An 18,993-nucleotide genomic window follows, 5' to 3' on the forward strand; every position below is an offset into this window, starting at 1 on the left:
TGTGTGTCTGTGTGTTTTTTATCTTCTCTTTTTCCCGTGACTTTAAATCTCTAAAGATATCATCATTTCCTGGTAGTTATTGAAAACATAGCCAACAAGCCTATTCAAGAAATGAATTTTGTAAGAAGATTTGTACAATATATATATCACAAGAGTCTCGTGATCATGTACAGGTTGTTCAACATCTGCATTAACAGTCATCGCTTTTAAAATTTGTCTCACAGTACTCGTACCAGACATCTACTGAACAGCAGAACTTTGAACAGAATTACATCACCAGGGTGTGATAAAAATCTATCATATCTGCATTACATGCTATACTCTTGTTTAATCATCATTAATTTCAATCATGACACATCCCAAGCTCCTGACCCCTGTTTTTTTTTGTTTGTTTTGTTTTTTTTTCTTTTGAATTACTCTTAAAAAATTTTTTTTTTTTTGGGCTTTTGTTTATTTGCTTATTATTTTCTTTCTTACTACCATTTGCTCACGTACTTCACAAATCATGAACAGGATCCTTGTTAATTCTTATTCATGGCCAAATTGTAAAATGATATTAGAAATTAAGAGAAAGGGAGAGAGCAAGAAATAAGACATAACTGTGCAATACATGTTGAAACATTTCTTTAACGACTGTAACTGAGGTATCTTTTCTTAAAATTTTGGTAGCCCTGAAAAGAGCTTTTTTTTTTGTTAAATTAGATGTACATTCTGCCAGGGATGCTAAGACTGCTTATTTCTTGGCGGCTGCCTGCTTGGGAGTCTTTGTTTTCTTGGCTGCTGTTTTCTTGGGGGTCTTGGCCTTCTTGGGTTTGGCCGCAGCCTTCTTTGGAGACTTGGGTGCTGCCTTCTTCTTCGGAGACTTGGCCTTTTTGGGTGCCGCTGGTTTCTTGGCTGCTGCCTTCTTCTTAGGAGTCTTGGCCTTCTTCTCTCCGGCAGGCTTCTTGGGCTTGGCGACAGGTTTCTTGGGCTTAGCTGCCTTGGGTTTGGCAACCTTTTTGGCTTTAGGCTTCTTCTCGGTCTTGGGTTTATCTCCAAGTTTGAAGGAGCCACTGGCGCCTGTACCCTTGGCTTGCTTCAGAGCACCTTTTTTAACGCCACTCTTCAAGGCCATTTTCAAGTGGGTGTTGATAGACTTAACATCGTTGCCCACTTTGTAGTTGGCCATGATGTACTTGAGAATGGCTTGTCTGGATGAGCCACCGCGTTCTTTCAGAGCTGCAACGGCAGCGCTGATCATGTCGATGTACTTAGGGTGTGCAGCGGGCACCTTTGGCTTTGTGGACTTCTTCTTAGCTGGGGACTTGGCTGGAGCAACGGTATCGGCCATGGTTACTTCGAGAGAAGAAAACAAAACCTGTCGTCGAGTTTGTAACTTCTCAGGAGCTGCAAGCATTGAAATACCTCGGTCACACGCACTTGCCGTTTTTGTTTACAATGAGCGCGGACCCCCGAGAAAACATCCAATGTGTCGAGGTCGATGTACCTTCATGTATCCGTTCGTGCATGTGTGTTTCAATATGGGTATTTGCATCGACGCTGCAACTCAGCGGAGGAACTTTACCACAAAACACGATTAAAATCCTAACGTCCAGTTTCCTCTTTATCATTTTATCGATCACATTTTTAGATTTTTCTAAGTGTAGTGCTCAAATTCAGGAAAAATAGGCATCTAAACTCGCGTCTCTGAAGTTCAAGGTACGATAAAAGTTGATAATTGTGCTCGAAACGACAAATATCAGTTATGATTTAAGTAAGATGTAGACACGTTTAAGAATTTCATTTGAATCTTCAAGTCCTACGGACATCATCAATCCGCTCTCAAACTGTGAGAAATCAACAGAGACTGTGTGTGTCAAACGTTCCTTAAATGGCAGTAGACGAGCGCCGGACAGAATGGAAATAATGACATTGAGATTTTTTTTTTCTTAATCATGATTTTTTTTTTATTATTGTAAAGTTTTCGTATTTCTTATTTCCCAGGTGCAGTAGGCATACATATGACGAAAGGGCAAGGAAAATAAAAGAAAAGAAAGGAAAATGAAATTATTATTTACATCTAATAAACGTCCAAATTCAATTAAATTGCACCATCTTAGAGGTATACATAGTGTCTTGTTGATAAATTCAGATAACCAAAATCAAAACGATCTTTCTATTTGTTTCATTACTTTATATAAAGATAGAAATTTGCTGTAAATTACACAGTTTAAATCAATCGCGTTTCAAAGATATGAAAAATGTAAAACAATAACCGATTTTTTTTTTTTTTTTTCACGATTTAATAAGATTCTACTGCCATGAAACCCTTAAACCTTGTTTATAAATCTTTGTTGAAAATGTGTTTATAAGTATGTATGTCGCGTATGTATAATAAGAAAAATATGTATTTTCTGTCTTCTACAAAATAATGCATAAAATTGTGAACTACGTTATCAGGCATATATCATGCATATCTGTCGACATTTAATACATGCAGCAGCTATATGGAATGCAAATCATTGAACAGAAACTATCAATGATTCATATTTTATTGTATCCAGCAACTCGACTGAATTTGGGCGAAAAAATATAGAGATAAAAAAACGATGTATTAACAAAGTTACATGCAGCGAAAACTGTATATATATAATAAAAATACGACCGATCTCCTTTGAAATCAAGTTAACACTCAGGATGATTCTAATTACTTTTTTAAAGGACAACATTTATTGGATGGTAATGTGTTTGATCTGTAACAAACTGAAATTTCTATTCAGTCCTAAATTTCACACAACTAAATTTGAGGGCTACAGGTTCTCTGAAACTGGTTTATTTTCACTCTATCCAGAGTTCTTTCCATTTCAACAATTTAGCAATGGGGGGCAGGGGATCCCGGATAAGATGATTATGATTCACAAGTGTTAATAAATAATCAATTAATATATATAAAATAAACTTGTAAATATAGTGTACATGTGTTTTGTTCATCTGTACTGCTGGTCTATTTCTTTTCGAATTCGGGCGTTATATACCCATTATTTTAATTCTATGTGAAATTTGTAGTAAAATGCAATATGCAGTGCTGTATATATATTTTTTGTGTGCATGTTAACTCATTTATATTGTTCCAAAAAATTAAGTATTTTATAACTTTCGTTTCTTTGCGTCTGATCTTATAGGCATCTTTTCGAAAAATTTGGGTGGCCGTGAAAACGGCCGTTTGGCATATAAAAGTCGTACAGACTTTTTACTTGCTGGCTGATTTCTGGGTCTTCTTGGGGAGGAGCACGGCCTGGATGTTGGACAGGACTCCACCCTGGGCGATGGTCACGCCGGACAGGAGTTTGTTCAATTCCTCGTCGTTGCGGATGGCCAGCTGCAGATGACGGGGGATGATTCTGGTCTTCTTGTTGTCGCGGGCGGCGTTGCCTGCCAGTTCCAACACTTCGGCGGCCAAGTATTCAAGAACGGCGGCAAGGTACACCGGGGCGCCGGCTCCCACTCTCTCGGCGTAGTTGCCCTTCCTCAACAGACGGTGGATACGACCCACGGGGAAACTGAAGTCCGGCACGGGATGATCGGCTCTTGGCCTTTCCCTTCACTTTGCCTCCTTTACCACGTCCTGACATCTTTGATCTGTTGCGAGTAGTTGACGCTCAAGAAATGAAATCAACGAATTACTCGTAACAGCCTTCGCGACCCTATTTAAAGACGCAGGCGGATTGAACTGTCCAGCCAATCGTCACGATCGTATTCTACACACTTTGTCGCTCGCCGAAGAACAGATGTTTTCTCGGGGGTCCGTAATGCGCTCCACCGTTATCCGCCTGCGCGATATAAAAGCAGCGAGGCGAGAAACGACAACCATAGTTTTCAGATTATCTACAACCTGTAAACATGCCACCCAAAGTCGGATCTAAAGGAGCCAAGAAAGCAGTCACCAAGGCCAAGGCCCAGAGAACTGGAGATAAGAAAAAGCGCAGGAAGAGGAGGGAATCCTACGCCATTTACATCTACAAGGTGCTGAAACAGGTCCACCCAGACACTGGTGTTTCCAGCAAGGCCATGAGCATTATGAACTCTTTCGTCAACGACATCTTTGAAAGAATCGCTGCCGAGGCCTCCCGTCTTGCTCACTACAACAAGCGTTCTACCATCACCAGCAGAGAGATCCAGACAGCTGTCCGTCTCCTTCTGCCAGGTGAACTGGCCAAGCATGCTGTATCTGAGGGAACCAAGGCCGTCACCAAGTACACCAGCAGCAAATAAACTGCAAACTTGGCATTCTAGCAAAAGCAAAACGGCCCTTATCAGGGCCACCCAAATTTTTCGAAAAGATACCTTCACTACAGCGTTTAGAAACAATGTAGTTGTTAACAGAAATATATTACAATACATTTGCAATGGCTAGGTCTGGGTGAATGCTATGAAAACAATTTACCCCAAGTGTGTTAGAAGAGATTTTTAACTCATTTGTTTACATTATTAATGAGCTTGTCCCGTTTAAGTATTTGGAATGTTTAATGTTATGCAGGCTTTGATTGATAAATTTCATAGACAGAACTAAGCAAAATATAACAGACAAGGCCCCCATAGAAGCAATTATAACACCACAGTTTATGCCTGTTATAGAAAACAAGCTTGTCTTCGTTTCATTATCTGGGAGTATTTTTAATTCTCATAGTCAATCTTCAATAAAACAGTCACATTTTTTTTCTCTCTCAAACTTAAATACAAGAGAGCCATCTATAGTGAATCAGATACTGAAAGCATGCACCAGTAGTCAGAAACATTTTTATTCATTTTTTTTTTTTTTTTAGTTATGTGTAGCCATTCTGTACTGTAATCAGCTGTGCCAATCAAACTTGGGGATTCTAGAAAGGTTTTAGATGTTGATAATGTTTTGATAACATTGACCAACATCCAATGGAAAATTTGGTCCTGCAACCATCTTATAGTAAAGCAATGCAGGTTAGTTACTGGAAAATGTTACGCCTTTTCTTCACACGATTAAAAAAAAAAATGAAAGCAAAAAATTTAGAAATATTATAAACATTGGGAAAAAGAAAAGGAAAACAAAGAACTTTTTCTGTACATAATTCAAAGGGTGTACATGACAACTTTTAAGATAAGCAATTTTTTTCATAACCTGTGATATTGATGTCCAAAATTTAGGATCCATTCGAGAAAAATATTAATATTCAAATATTCTGCTCCCCAAGACCTAGCACGTTTTAACACATACTAGAGCTATAACAAATTCATACCATTTGTGGATGCCCCCCCCCCCCCCCCCGCACACACACACACAAAATTAATTAAATATAAAATAAATGTGGTGTATGTGTTGTTTTGCAGAGAAACATGATGCACCTTTACAGAGAAAGCTATTCTGGAATTTGATTGGTATTTTGTATGAATATATGATAATGCTTTTAAAAATACCGGTATGTCACATCTCTTAACAAATATAATATCGCATCATATTATGATATTTTAATATTGATATAAATGTGACGGTACTGAAATATTTCTATCTGCCCCCTCCCCCAGAGGGGCTCTTGACTGGTGAATAAACATATAAGTATTCCTATTATTAATCATGTTTGTTCACTTTACCCAGGATCTCTGATAATAAACAACTGAAAAAATGCAGTCTTGCAATAGGGGCCTACCGTTTTCATTTGGTTATGCAAATAAACATTGTATTCATTCTGCTCTCCTCTAGGCCTCTCTGTGCACAAGTACGGAAAGACTATCCTTGGATATGTCCAGGAATTAATTCAATTCCAAACTACATGTGCTTAAACAATACATAATCAAATAATATTAATAAATACATGTTACAACATATTCGTTTCTTTTTACGTCTGCTCAGAGGTATCTTTTCTAAAGATTTTGGTGGCCGTGAAAACGGCCGTTTGTTTGTTGCGCTGCCAAGCACCAAATGCTAGGGGTACCTAACCTCCGAATCCATACAGGGTACGTCCCTGTCTCTTCAGGGCATAGACAACGTCCATGGCTGTAACAGTCTTCCTCTTGGCGTGCTCTGTGTAGGTGACAGCATCACGAATGACGTTCTCAAGGAAAACTTTAAGGACACCACGGGTCTCTTCGTAGATGAGCCCAGAGATACGTTTAACTCCACCTCTGCGTGCAAGACGGCGGATGGCAGGTTTGGTGATACCCTGGATGTTGTCTCTTAAGACCTTCCTGTGACGCTTGGCGCCCCCCTTTCCAAGACCTTTTCCTCCTTTGCCTCGTCCAGACATACTTGTTTCTCTCAGTCGATTAGCCGCTGATTATACGGCAATCCGGCGAGATCGCAATATATATAGCGCCAATCAACGACGTGCTAGAGAGCCTTGTATCTTGAAATCTTCGGTAGTGCAATTTTCACCTTCCGAAGGCGTACTAGTAAGCTGCGGTATGATTGGTTCCCGCTCAGCGCGCCTTGCATGTTTTGTTTACATTTTGTGTCCTCAAGCTGTTGTTAATGTCGAGCATGCATGATTATGAATATTATTATTATTTTTTTTTCATTTCCTCATATTTATTTTTTCGGAATATTGAAACAATATTTTTCTTTGATTAATATTATAATTCTTCTTATCATTTACGAGGGTTGTCCGTAAAGTTCGTGGACAACAATGATAATTACTGACAAACATTGATAAAATATTTGAAATTATTATTTTCATTAAATTCATGTTTCAGTTTATTAATGTGCAGGTTTTAATCACAAACAAGGCACAAATAGTTAAAATTTATCAGATACAAAAAACCCGGAGCATTAAAACAAAAATCCTTGACGTTACTCTACGTCAACAGCTAAATACATTTAAGTTTTCTTAACGTAGTCACCGTATAACTCAACACATCTCTTATGTCGCTTCAACCAGTTATCAAAAATGTGCACAAACTGTTCTGGTTTCATACGTGAAATAATATTTAACACATTTCCTATTGCAGAGCCTGTAAATCATCAAACCTCTGTCCGCGTAAAAAGACTTCATGTACGGAAATACGGCAAAGTCACGTTAAGAACTTCATTTTTTACAGCACTACAATCTCGAAAAGATGGTCTTCCTTCACGCATGTCATCTAGTAAACTGTCTCTTCCGTCCGAAAATCTCCTGTGCCACTTAAACACTAAAGAATAGATTACTATACTATGATTTCCCGACTGTTTAAGGAATTTATGGGTCTCTATTGGTGTTTTTTCGATGTCTACACAAAATTTTATCACTACTCTCTGCTCCACCTTTTTTGAAAACGTCCCTCTTTCGAACAATGACGATCCTGTCTTAATAAACTCTGACCTCGATTTCTCTGCCATTTCGAAACTTTGAACGTTCAAATTTTACAGTTTTGACGTTATATCTTTTGTCAACCTTATAATGTAAAAACAATCCAAATTTCCGCGAAATTTTACAGAATATAAATGAAATGTATAAAGTGATAAATAACTTTTTAATTGAAACTTTGTTGTGCTCCGGGTCACCATCCCAAGTCTAATAATGAGGTCATAATTGTAATCATGCACTTAAAATTGAATAAAATTTTTCATTTTGTAATTCACATATAGTAAAGGATTATAAATATGCTAATAATAAATACCTATGACGCAACTTTTATTTAAATTTTAGCTTGTCCACGAACTTTACGGACAACCCTCGTATTTACATTTCTTTTTACATATTATACACAAAGATGGACATTATAGGTTATGTACATTGTGAAAATAAATATAAGAGAAATAATCAAACAACTTCGCTCCAAAAGTAGAATACAAGATGTAAAATAGTCATAATATAAGCACATATGGTTGTTTAAAAAAATCTATTTATACTTGGTGTGCTTGCATATTTCCTTGCCATGGACATTATAGGTTATGTACATTGTGAGAAGTGAAAATAAATATAAGAGAAATAATCAAACAACTTCGCTCCAAAAGTAGAATACAAGATGTAAAAATAGTCATAATATAAGCACATATGGTTGTTTAAAAAAAAATCTATTTATACTTGGTGTGCTTGCATATTCCCTTGCCATCTTACATACATTTTATTTGATTGAATGTACAATTCTTTGTCTTTTCTTTATATTAATTATGCTATGTGTTATTGTATTGCAACATGTTTGGCGAAATCATTTGGGGGGGGGGGGTAATCATTTAATTAGCAGTCTGAATCTTGGGCGAAATCAATTTAAGAGGGGGGATCTTTGGCACATTTTCAGGGAAAAAAATTGTTTGTTGCATTAACCATTTTATGTGTAATATAGACGTACATCAATAGATCTTTATACGATATGTCGTACGCATCGAAGTGTCTCCTAATGTTCATATAAATTTATATATTCACACAGAGGCACCCCTCTTGAAATAAGATAGGCCATGGATAGAAATAAATGATTAAATCATCAAATATTTTTTTAGGTTATATAGAAACACATCGATTAAAGCACCCTAGTGACCAGTACGCGTTAGTGTTAGGCCTCCTTGATTATTTTTCTATTTCTTTTCTCATGACATGTCATCGTAGTGTAAAAAGAAATATAAATGAATGATAATCATCATAAATAATAAAAAGAAAAATATTGTTTATTCGAGGGGGGGGGGGATGAGAAAGTAAAAAATTACTCATAACCATGCACGCAGCGTTTTTGTGTGTAACTGATATTTGTAAACATGGCACACGAGCTGAATATATGCAGCTCGTGCTGCACGGGTTTTTCTCCATATTCAATGTCATGGGAATTTGGATACATGTACACAAGTGTTGTAACTTTTGATTCTTGACTTGCACGTGTATTTGTGATTTCGCTCATTAATTATTATTTGAAGTGTCTATAAATATCAATCAGTCCTATAAGTGAAATGTGTTCTGAGTTTACGTTTCTGGAAGCTGTACCATGAAGGCATCTATTCTAAAAAAATTTGGTGGCCGTGAAAACGGCCGTTTGTGTTTGTCTAAGATAAGAATAGGATTTAAGCTCGTTCGCCACGGATACGTCTGGCAAGCTGGATGTCCTTGGGCATAATGGTCACTCTCTTGGCGTGGATAGCACACAAGTTGGTGTCCTCGAAGAGTCCGACAAGGTAGGCCTCACTGGCTTCCTGGAGGGCCATGACGGCGGAACTCTGGAAACGCAGGTCGGTCTTGAAATCCTGAGCAATTTCACGCACTAAGCGCTGGAAAGGGAGTTTCCTAATGAGCAACTCGGTGCTCTTTTGGTATCTCCTGATCTCACGGAGAGCGACAGTTCCTGGCCTGTATCTGTGGGGCTTCTTAACGCCACCGGTGGCTGGTGCACTCTTACGAGCTGCCTTGGTGGCCAGCTGTTTTCGTGGGGCCTTGCCTCCAGTAGATTTTCTTGCAGTCTGCTTGGTACGTGCCATCTTCTCTCAGTTCAGATCAAATGAATGACTAAATCGGCGTTTCAAGTAAAGTTTTATACGGTTCTATAGCCCGTGGATCCGATCATCCTTTGAAATCACCGCGCATTAAGTAAGGATGTTTTCGATTGGTTGTTGTGTTGAATAAGACGCCTTGTGATTAGTTGCACACAGCGTACTTCGATTGGTCTCAGTAAAAATCATTTCGATCCACATTTTGCACAGATTTTGTACTTGATGAAATCAATGTATTTTGTCTCTATTTCAACATTTGAAAAAGAACCCACTGGATGAGATGTGCAACTTGAATAATAAATAGAATCAAAATAATAGAAATGAAAGATTTACTACTTTAGTTTTAAATGTATTTTTCTCTTCAATTTCGACGAATGATTTTTTTGTTTGTTTTCCATTTATTTAAAGTTGTTGAATTACTTGCATGTCCCACAGAGCACAAAAGTAGGTTTGATCCTACCAATGCATCATCATGAAATGTTTTAATGAACATGATCCTTTCTATTTAGTGAAATTAATGCTTCTATGACCATAATATTAATATTTTACTTTATCCAAGAATCAGTGTTTAATACTGAATAATATAATTATAAATGGACTGAACATTTTATGACCTAGTTTTCATTATGTGTGTGTCTGTGTGTTTTTTATCTTCTCTTTTTCCCGTGACTTTAAATCTCTAAAGATATCATCATTTCCTGGTAGTTATTGAAAACATAGCCAACAAGCCTATTCAAGAAATGAATTTTGTAAGAAGATTTGTACAATATATATATCACAAGAGTCTCGTGATCATGTACAGGTTGTTCAACATCTGCATTAACAGTCATCGCTTTTAAAATTTGTCTCACAGTACTCGTACCAGACATCTACTGAACAGCAGAACTTTGAACAGAATTACATCACCAGGGTGTGATAAAAATCTATCATATCTGCATTACATGCTATACTCTTGTTTAATCATCATTAATTTCAATCATGACACATCCCAAGCTCCTGACCCCTGTTTTTTTTTGTTTGTTTTGTTTTTTTTTCTTTTGAATTACTCTTAAAAAATTTTTTTTTTTTTGGGCTTTTGTTTATTTGCTTATTATTTTCTTTCTTACTACCATTTGCTCACGTACTTCACAAATCATGAACAGGATCCTTGTTAATTCTTATTCATGGCCAAATTGTAAAATGATATTAGAAATTAAGAGAAAGGGAGAGAGCAAGAAATAAGACATAACTGTGCAATACATGTTGAAACATTTCTTTAACGACTGTAACTGAGGTATCTTTTCTTAAAATTTTGGTAGCCCTGAAAAGAGCTTTTTTTTTTGTTAAATTAGATGTACATTCTGCCAGGGATGCTAAGACTGCTTATTTCTTGGCGGCTGCCTGCTTGGGAGTCTTTGTTTTCTTGGCTGCTGTTTTCTTGGGGGTCTTGGCCTTCTTGGGTTTGGCCGCAGCCTTCTTTGGAGACTTGGGTGCTGCCTTCTTCTTCGGAGACTTGGCCTTTTTGGGTGCCGCTGGTTTCTTGGCTGCTGCCTTCTTCTTAGGAGTCTTGGCCTTCTTCTCTCCGGCAGGCTTCTTGGGCTTGGCGACAGGTTTCTTGGGCTTAGCTGCCTTGGGTTTGGCAACCTTTTTGGCTTTAGGCTTCTTCTCGGTCTTGGGTTTATCTCCAAGTTTGAAGGAGCCACTGGCGCCTGTACCCTTGGCTTGCTTCAGAGCACCTTTTTTAACGCCACTCTTCAAGGCCATTTTCAAGTGGGTGTTGATAGACTTAACATCGTTGCCCACTTTGTAGTTGGCCATGATGTACTTGAGAATGGCTTGTCTGGATGAGCCACCGCGTTCTTTCAGAGCTGCAACGGCAGCGCTGATCATGTCGATGTACTTAGGGTGTGCAGCGGGCACCTTTGGCTTTGTGGACTTCTTCTTAGCTGGGGACTTGGCTGGAGCAACGGTATCGGCCATGGTTACTTCGAGAGAAGAAAACAAAACCTGTCGTCGAGTTTGTAACTTCTCAGGAGCTGCAAGCATTGAAATACCTCGGTCACACGCACTTGCCGTTTTTGTTTACAATGAGCGCGGACCCCCGAGAAAACATCCAATGTGTCGAGGTCGATGTACCTTCATGTATCCGTTCGTGCATGTGTGTTTCAATATGGGTATTTGCATCGACGCTGCAACTCAGCGGAGGAACTTTACCACAAAACACGATTAAAATCCTAACGTCCAGTTTCCTCTTTATCATTTTATCGATCACATTTTTAGATTTTTCTAAGTGTAGTGCTCAAATTCAGGAAAAATAGGCATCTAAACTCGCGTCTCTGAAGTTCAAGGTACGATAAAAGTTGATAATTGTGCTCGAAACGACAAATATCAGTTATGATTTAAGTAAGATGTAGACACGTTTAAGAATTTCATTTGAATCTTCAAGTCCTACGGACATCATCAATCCGCTCTCAAACTGTGAGAAATCAACAGAGACTGTGTGTGTCAAACGTTCCTTAAATGGCAGTAGACGAGCGCCGGACAGAATGGAAATAATGACATTGAGATTTTTTTTTTCTTAATCATGATTTTTTTTTTATTATTGTAAAGTTTTCGTATTTCTTATTTCCCAGGTGCAGTAGGCATACATATGACGAAAGGGCAAGGAAAATAAAAGAAAAGAAAGGAAAATGAAATTATTATTTACATCTAATAAACGTCCAAATTCAATTAAATTGCACCATCTTAGAGGTATACATAGTGTCTTGTTGATAAATTCAGATAACCAAAATCAAAACGATCTTTCTATTTGTTTCATTACTTTATATAAAGATAGAAATTTGCTGTAAATTACACAGTTTAAATCAATCGCGTTTCAAAGATATGAAAAATGTAAAACAATAACCGATTTTTTTTTTTTTTTTTCACGATTTAATAAGATTCTACTGCCATGAAACCCTTAAACCTTGTTTATAAATCTTTGTTGAAAATGTGTTTATAAGTATGTATGTCGCGTATGTATAATAAGAAAAATATGTATTTTCTGTCTTCTACAAAATAATGCATAAAATTGTGAACTACGTTATCAGGCATATATCATGCATATCTGTCGACATTTAATACATGCAGCAGCTATATGGAATGCAAATCATTGAACAGAAACTATCAATGATTCATATTTTATTGTATCCAGCAACTCGACTGAATTTGGGCGAAAAAATATAGAGATAAAAAAACGATGTATTAACAAAGTTACATGCAGCGAAAACTGTATATATATAATAAAAATACGACCGATCTCCTTTGAAATCAAGTTAACACTCAGGATGATTCTAATTACTTTTTTAAAGGACAACATTTATTGGATGGTAATGTGTTTGATCTGTAACAAACTGAAATTTCTATTCAGTCCTAAATTTCACACAACTAAATTTGAGGGCTACAGGTTCTCTGAAACTGGTTTATTTTCACTCTATCCAGAGTTCTTTCCATTTCAACAATTTAGCAATGGGGGGCAGGGGATCCCGGATAAGATGATTATGATTCACAAGTGTTAATAAATAATCAATTAATATATATAAAATAAACTTGTAAATATAGTGTACATGTGTTTTGTTCATCTGTACTGCTGGTCTATTTCTTTTCGAATTCGGGCGTTATATACCCATTATTTTAATTCTATGTGAAATTTGTAGTAAAATGCAATATGCAGTGCTGTATATATATTTTTTGTGTGCATGTTAACTCATTTATATTGTTCCAAAAAATTAAGTATTTTATAACTTTCGTTTCTTTGCGTCTGATCTTATAGGCATCTTTTCGAAAAATTTGGGTGGCCGTGAAAACGGCCGTTTGGCATATAAAAGTCGTACAGACTTTTTACTTGCTGGCTGATTTCTGGGTCTTCTTGGGGAGGAGCACGGCCTGGATGTTGGACAGGACTCCACCCTGGGCGATGGTCACGCCGGACAGGAGTTTGTTCAATTCCTCGTCGTTGCGGATGGCCAGCTGCAGATGACGGGGGATGATTCTGGTCTTCTTGTTGTCGCGGGCGGCGTTGCCTGCCAGTTCCAACACTTCGGCGGCCAAGTATTCAAGAACGGCGGCAAGGTACACCGGGGCGCCGGCTCCCACTCTCTCGGCGTAGTTGCCCTTCCTCAACAGACGGTGGATACGACCCACGGGGAAACTGAAGTCCGGCACGGGATGATCGGCTCTTGGCCTTTCCCTTCACTTTGCCTCCTTTACCACGTCCTGACATCTTTGATCTGTTGCGAGTAGTTGACGCTCAAGAAATGAAATCAACGAATTACTCGTAACAGCCTTCGCGACCCTAATGCAGGCTTTAGCGAATATTAAAAGAAAGAGACGCATCCTTTTAGATATGAAATAAATCAATTTTCAGTTCGTTGTTTAATCAAGTTTTACGTTTTCAACAGTGAAATACTGTAATGTTTGATATTTATATTCGAAAATGGATTGCATATATTTTCTCCCTTAGGTATACAAAGAATAGAAAAAAAAAAACAGTCACATTTAATACGCAATAGATACAAACCAAAACAAAAATAATTTCATGTAAAAAAGAAAGTGCACACACTACCAATTATGAACATCAATTTAAACAAACATACTGCTTCAGCTCATCTTATATTTGATCCAAGGTATACGTTTAATTCAAATCATATTTTCTCTATCCATAGTCTACAAAGGACAAACACCACCAAATGTTTTCCCATAGACTTCCATACAAAGTTGAGCCCCTGTCACTGATACATATATTGAATTTTGGGCAAATGACTTTCTTGCCGTGAAAGTTTGAGATCTTGTAAAACAAAACATGCCAGAAAAAATATACAGTGCCGCGGCACTTTTACTTTCAAATTCCATTTGTTTACAACTAGGTGCGTTCAGCACCAAATGAAAATCTCTAACCAAAGTGCATCCCTCCCTTCAAACTTTTACCTGTAACTCCTATATATCTGAAAGGAACCTAAGTCTTGATATGAGATTTTTATCATCTTTATTTCACTTGTCAAATACATAACTAGTCTTTTCTCTTAATGACCAATCACGTGCCAGGTAGCATTTTCTTCTCCGCACAACTTTGGGTGTCCAAAATGTCTGCGCCCATGTATTTGTTTCCACAAGTCTTGCTTCTCAAAGCGAAAGTGAAACAGGGGCCTTTTTACGACTTTCTCATTGCGCATTTAAATTCAAAATTTCCCATTAATATTAACTTCATAAATTTCAAAGACCCTATTCTTTTCCTTTTATGACCGAAAATAAACTTATTACACCCAATATATATCCATAGGAACTTGTAAGAAAAAAAAAACTATTTTTAAAAAGGCACTACTTGCGTGGTCAATGAATAGGGGGTAAAATTAGTACCAGATCAACGAAATAGAGGTAAAATTAGTACCTGTATCAGCCTATGAAAGTGACTGGTAAAAGTTTTACAACTCATTATTAAACATTTGCAAAAATGTAACTTTTAGACTTTTCTCTTTATCATATTAGATCTAGTACAGAAATTAACAACACACAAGTAGAGGATTTTTCTTTCATAAAAACTATTTCGAATGCCATATATACTCTGTAATGAGAGAAAGACTGAACCGTGATTTTCAAAATTCTTCTGCATGTGTATACATATCAAGTGTGACCGTGAATAAAAGTCTTCTACAGCTCTGGGGACCCAGAAAAAGAAATTATTAAAGGTGAACAAATAAGTCTCCACCAAAAATTCTTATTTTAGAAAAATATATATGATATCGTGATATATTTTTTTTAATTGGGGGTAAAAATATATTTTTTTAGTAAAAATGTATTTTTTAAATAAAAATATGTATTTTTTAATAAAAATCATATTAATTGAAAAAAAAATCGGTATTCTATTACATCAAATTCATGATCAAAGCTGTATAAGCAATACAAGCTATATTTCACATGCCAGTAGGAACCGGGGGGGGGGGGGGGGAGGTTTTAATATCATTCAATAACACTTTGTTGATTTTTTTAATGGTGCAAAATTCGTTTATAAAAAAAAAATGGATTGACCCGCCAAATATGGGACCATCACAAAATTGTTCATACAATTTTAGTATGCTCGTAAGTTTTCTCCTCTGAAATAAGACTTTCCCAGATTGTTTTATTTCTTTTTTTTTCCCGTTTATTCTTCTCACTTTTACCACTTGATGAAAATTTTTATTCTTTCCACTTGAACAGTTGACTTTAAATTAATTCCCACCAAACGCCGTAACTTGTTTTAGTGCACTAAAACGCCCCTTTCGAACGTCATACATGTACCATTCCGCACTGATTAAGTCGTGCGTCAGTAAGCGATCCTAGATGGTAATGTTCAATGTGGCATTGCACATGTTATTCAACACAATTGCTCGTAACAACTGCTTAAAATGTAACACTCAGTTTATAAGAAGAAGATCGAGTAAGTATACGCAGAGACATAAATATATTTATATGTCTCTGGTTTTCATAACGACACACAGCAATGTCGATGGGAAACATCACGTTTCTTTTTTCCACAAGTGGGCAATAACCGGTATAATACCTATAAATTATAATTAATTTAAAATTAGATCACCAGAGCGAAAGACTCTGGACACTTAACTTTTGACTGAAATTTGTCCGGTGTCCGTCTGCTTGTCGTATGTCATGTTATGTCAGAGTTTATTGATAAATCTTACAGAAACATTTTGTAAAGTTGTTCTTTTAACATTTCATACTTAAACTACCTGTACTACATATATATACCTAATGTTTTCAAACAATTCCAGTACTGTCATGATACTACCACATTATACTAGGTCTATTTGTTGTTCATTATGTTAACTGTTCACATGTTCATTTGTTAAATATTGTTAGAATTTCATTGTACATGCACTAACATAACCCATGTTGGGGGCTTTAAGTCTCAAGTCTCTTTTTAAACTTCTTCTCCAGACCCAGTGGACCATTTTCAACAAAACCTGCCTCAAGATTTTCACAAAGCATGTGCAACCATGAATAGAGGATTTGGGTTTATTCAAATAAAGATCCACAACCCTTTTTAGGTAACCTGAGTTACTCAGATGACCTATTGCTATCTGTTTTTGTCATTCGTTGTTTGTCATACATAAATCAATGGGATGTTTTCAGCTTCTTCTCTGGAGCCTCAGAAAACCAGTTTTATCCAATTTTGGCATATAGCATCTATGGATAAAGGGAAACAAAAGTATTGAATTTCATGGTTCCTGCCCCCCCCCCCCCCCCCAACCCTGGGGCCTGAGGGGTGGGGTTAAAGCTATCAAAATTAATGCAGGCTCTAAAAATCTTGTTTACTTCTTGATATCAAGCAGTCAAACTGTTGGCATGATTTCAACGAGCATTGAACTATCTTCAAAAATTATGAAATTCATGGCCCCAGGTCAGGGGTTCTGGTGCTAGGGTAAAGCTCTATAGATCATATCATGAAAGTGCATTATTTATTTTAAAATCCTCTTCTCTAAGTCTGCTCCAGGACCCTGTTTTACAAAGGAACCTAAGATTAGGACCAAAAACTTCAGCTTAAAGTAAAATCTTGCAAAATAAATAATTCTTATGAAAATTACTTTCATAGAAATATATCTTAAAACTCCTTTTAAAAGTGATAAATACAATTTTCAATTAATGTAAAGGAGAAATGTATTTGCAAAATTACCTGCAGGTAAAACAGGGTCCTGTGAGTGGAGAAAACAAACTAAGTGCATAGTTATGATGAGCAAGGATGCCTCTTCCAAAATTGTAAATTTCATGACCCCTGATCATGGATTCTGGCATTAGGGCAGGGCTGTATTGATTATGTGGTGAAAATGCATGAATTCTTGGAAAATCTTCTCGTCTGCTCCTGGGTATTTAGCAGATAAACTAAGTGCATGGTTATGATGAGCTAGGATGCCTCTTTCAAAATTGTGAAAAAAATTGTGGTCCCAGGGTCAGGGATTGAGTGGGTGGGGGTTCTATTGATAAAATAGTGAAAGTGCATTATTTCTTTGAAAATCTTCTTCTTTGCTCCTTGGTATTAAGTGCATGATAATGATGAGCAAGGGTACCAATGATTATATAGTGAAAATGCATTAATTCTTTGAAAATCTTCAACGAAGTGCCTCTTCCAAAATTTCATGACCCCTGGGTCAGGGTTCAGGTGTTAGAGCAGGGCTATGCTGAAATTTACAGTGTTAATTATTTTTTTAAGTCTTCTATTCTGCCCCTGGGCATCTATGAGACAGAGGACACTAACAGAGTTGTAATGAGCAAGGGTATTTTTACCAGATTTTTGAAATTCTGGACCACTTGGTCAAGTGTTCTGGTGATGGGCTGGTCTTTATTTATTACTGAGAGAAATTATTCCCCCTTGCTATTCACCTAGATATGATAATTTATCACTGTAAATAATGTAATTGAATAAGACAATTATACACATAAATTTTTATAATATAAAAATTAAAGTACTTTCTTCGTTTTTAATGGTCAGGTAGATTTGTAAATGATAGATAAAAATGAGAAAAAAATACCTTATTTTTGTACATTAAATTTGTACATCTTTGTTCACTGTAATAGCATAATTTTCATTTTTAGTAAGGATAGATGTATTCAGGTTTGGGGACAAAAAAAAAAAAAAAGATTGATATCCTAGGACAAAAACACAGAGTTCAACTCTTTAGGCATTACTATTACTTTAATGTAGACTGTGGACTTGCTCTCATTGTAAGATTTGGGTATGGAATATCTATGATTCAGAGTCATTTTGGAGCAAAACAGTGTATTATTTAAATTTGGAATTATCTAACTCTTGGAATTTAAGGTTTTCAAGAAAGAGCCATTAGTCTTGACACTAAACCAAAGTTAGCTCACATATGGGGGATCAGTCATGCCTGACATAGCACAATCATGGCTATACAGTAAAACTCCTTAGTACAAAACATTAGGCCTTTCAACTGCCACTAGGGTTCGATGTTAAGAATGATAACTCATTACCAGAACTTGTTTACAGCAGGTCTGAGGTATCCAATTGTTTTTTAACAGATCAATTTTAATCATTTCCCATGTGTTCCTTTGCTGTCAGCGGAATCCTGTGGTTTTAAAATTTAAGACAAATGTTAAAATTATTTATAATGTAGTTACGGATGCTGTTAAAAAATATATAAGTGAAATTTTTAATAAAAATATAAATTGAAATCTAACCCCCTTCTTAATTTTAACCTGATTAAATTTTTACGCTTGGTCGTTCTTCTTCATGCTTAGTAAAACGAAAAAGATAATAAATTGTTGCATTTACTTGTAGAAATGTATATCTTTATATAAGAAGCACAACAATGCACACACAAAAAACATGCCATTATATTTTCTTCCTCATAACAACTGTCAGAGAGAGTTAAAAATCTTGAATATAGTCCGTTCCCCATTCATTTGATCCCGTTATTTCAGGTAGTGAAGACATTCTCCTTGTTTTGGTCAACCCTTTTGTGTACAAAACAATGTAAGGAACCCTTTTGAATACATAGCAATACCAACTGAAGCAGTCTATATGTCATTCCTATAAACGATAACTCATTGATCGGCACTTTGTTGGTCGT

General features: G+C 36.5%; 4 protein-coding genes and 1 pseudogene across 4 annotated transcripts; 1 reads left to right on the plus strand and 4 right to left on the minus strand.

Moving 5' to 3' along the window:
* Positions 1 to 588: 588 nt before the first annotated feature.
* Positions 589 to 1,340, minus strand: LOC133171539 (histone H1-like). Its single transcript, XM_061306306.1, has one exon. It carries the CDS (start codon positions 1,328 to 1,330, stop codon positions 734 to 736), a length of 597 nt encoding a protein of 198 aa, XP_061162290.1. The 5' UTR covers positions 1,331 to 1,340; the 3' UTR covers positions 589 to 733.
* A 2,534-nt stretch (positions 1,341 to 3,874) lies between these two features.
* LOC133171540 (histone H2B-like) lies at positions 3,875 to 4,251 on the plus strand. The gene has a single exon (XM_061306307.1). It carries the CDS (start codon positions 3,880 to 3,882, stop codon positions 4,249 to 4,251), a length of 372 nt encoding a protein of 123 aa, XP_061162291.1. The 5' UTR covers positions 3,875 to 3,879.
* A 1,691-nt stretch (positions 4,252 to 5,942) lies between these two features.
* Positions 5,943 to 6,254, minus strand: LOC133171541 (histone H4). Its single transcript, XM_061306308.1, has one exon. The coding sequence runs from the start codon at positions 6,252 to 6,254 to the stop codon at positions 5,943 to 5,945; it is 312 nt and encodes a 103-aa protein (XP_061162292.1).
* Positions 6,255 to 10,614: 4,360 nt separating this feature from the next.
* On the minus strand, positions 10,615 to 11,366 carry LOC133171552 (histone H1-like). The gene has a single exon (XM_061306319.1). It carries the CDS (start codon positions 11,354 to 11,356, stop codon positions 10,760 to 10,762), a length of 597 nt encoding a protein of 198 aa, XP_061162303.1. The 5' UTR covers positions 11,357 to 11,366; the 3' UTR covers positions 10,615 to 10,759.
* A 1,889-nt stretch (positions 11,367 to 13,255) lies between these two features.
* On the minus strand, positions 13,256 to 13,637 carry LOC133172249 (histone H2A-like; annotated as a pseudogene).
* Between the last annotated feature and the right edge of the window lie 5,356 nt (positions 13,638 to 18,993).

The sequence above is a fragment of the Saccostrea echinata genome, unplaced genomic scaffold (genome assembly GCF_033153115.1).
Source record: "Saccostrea echinata isolate AGI-Se365-2 ecotype Australia unplaced genomic scaffold, CSIRO_AGI_Sech_v1 ptg000054l, whole genome shotgun sequence".
NCBI classification, from domain to species: Eukaryota; Metazoa; Mollusca; class Bivalvia; order Ostreida; family Ostreidae; genus Saccostrea; species Saccostrea echinata.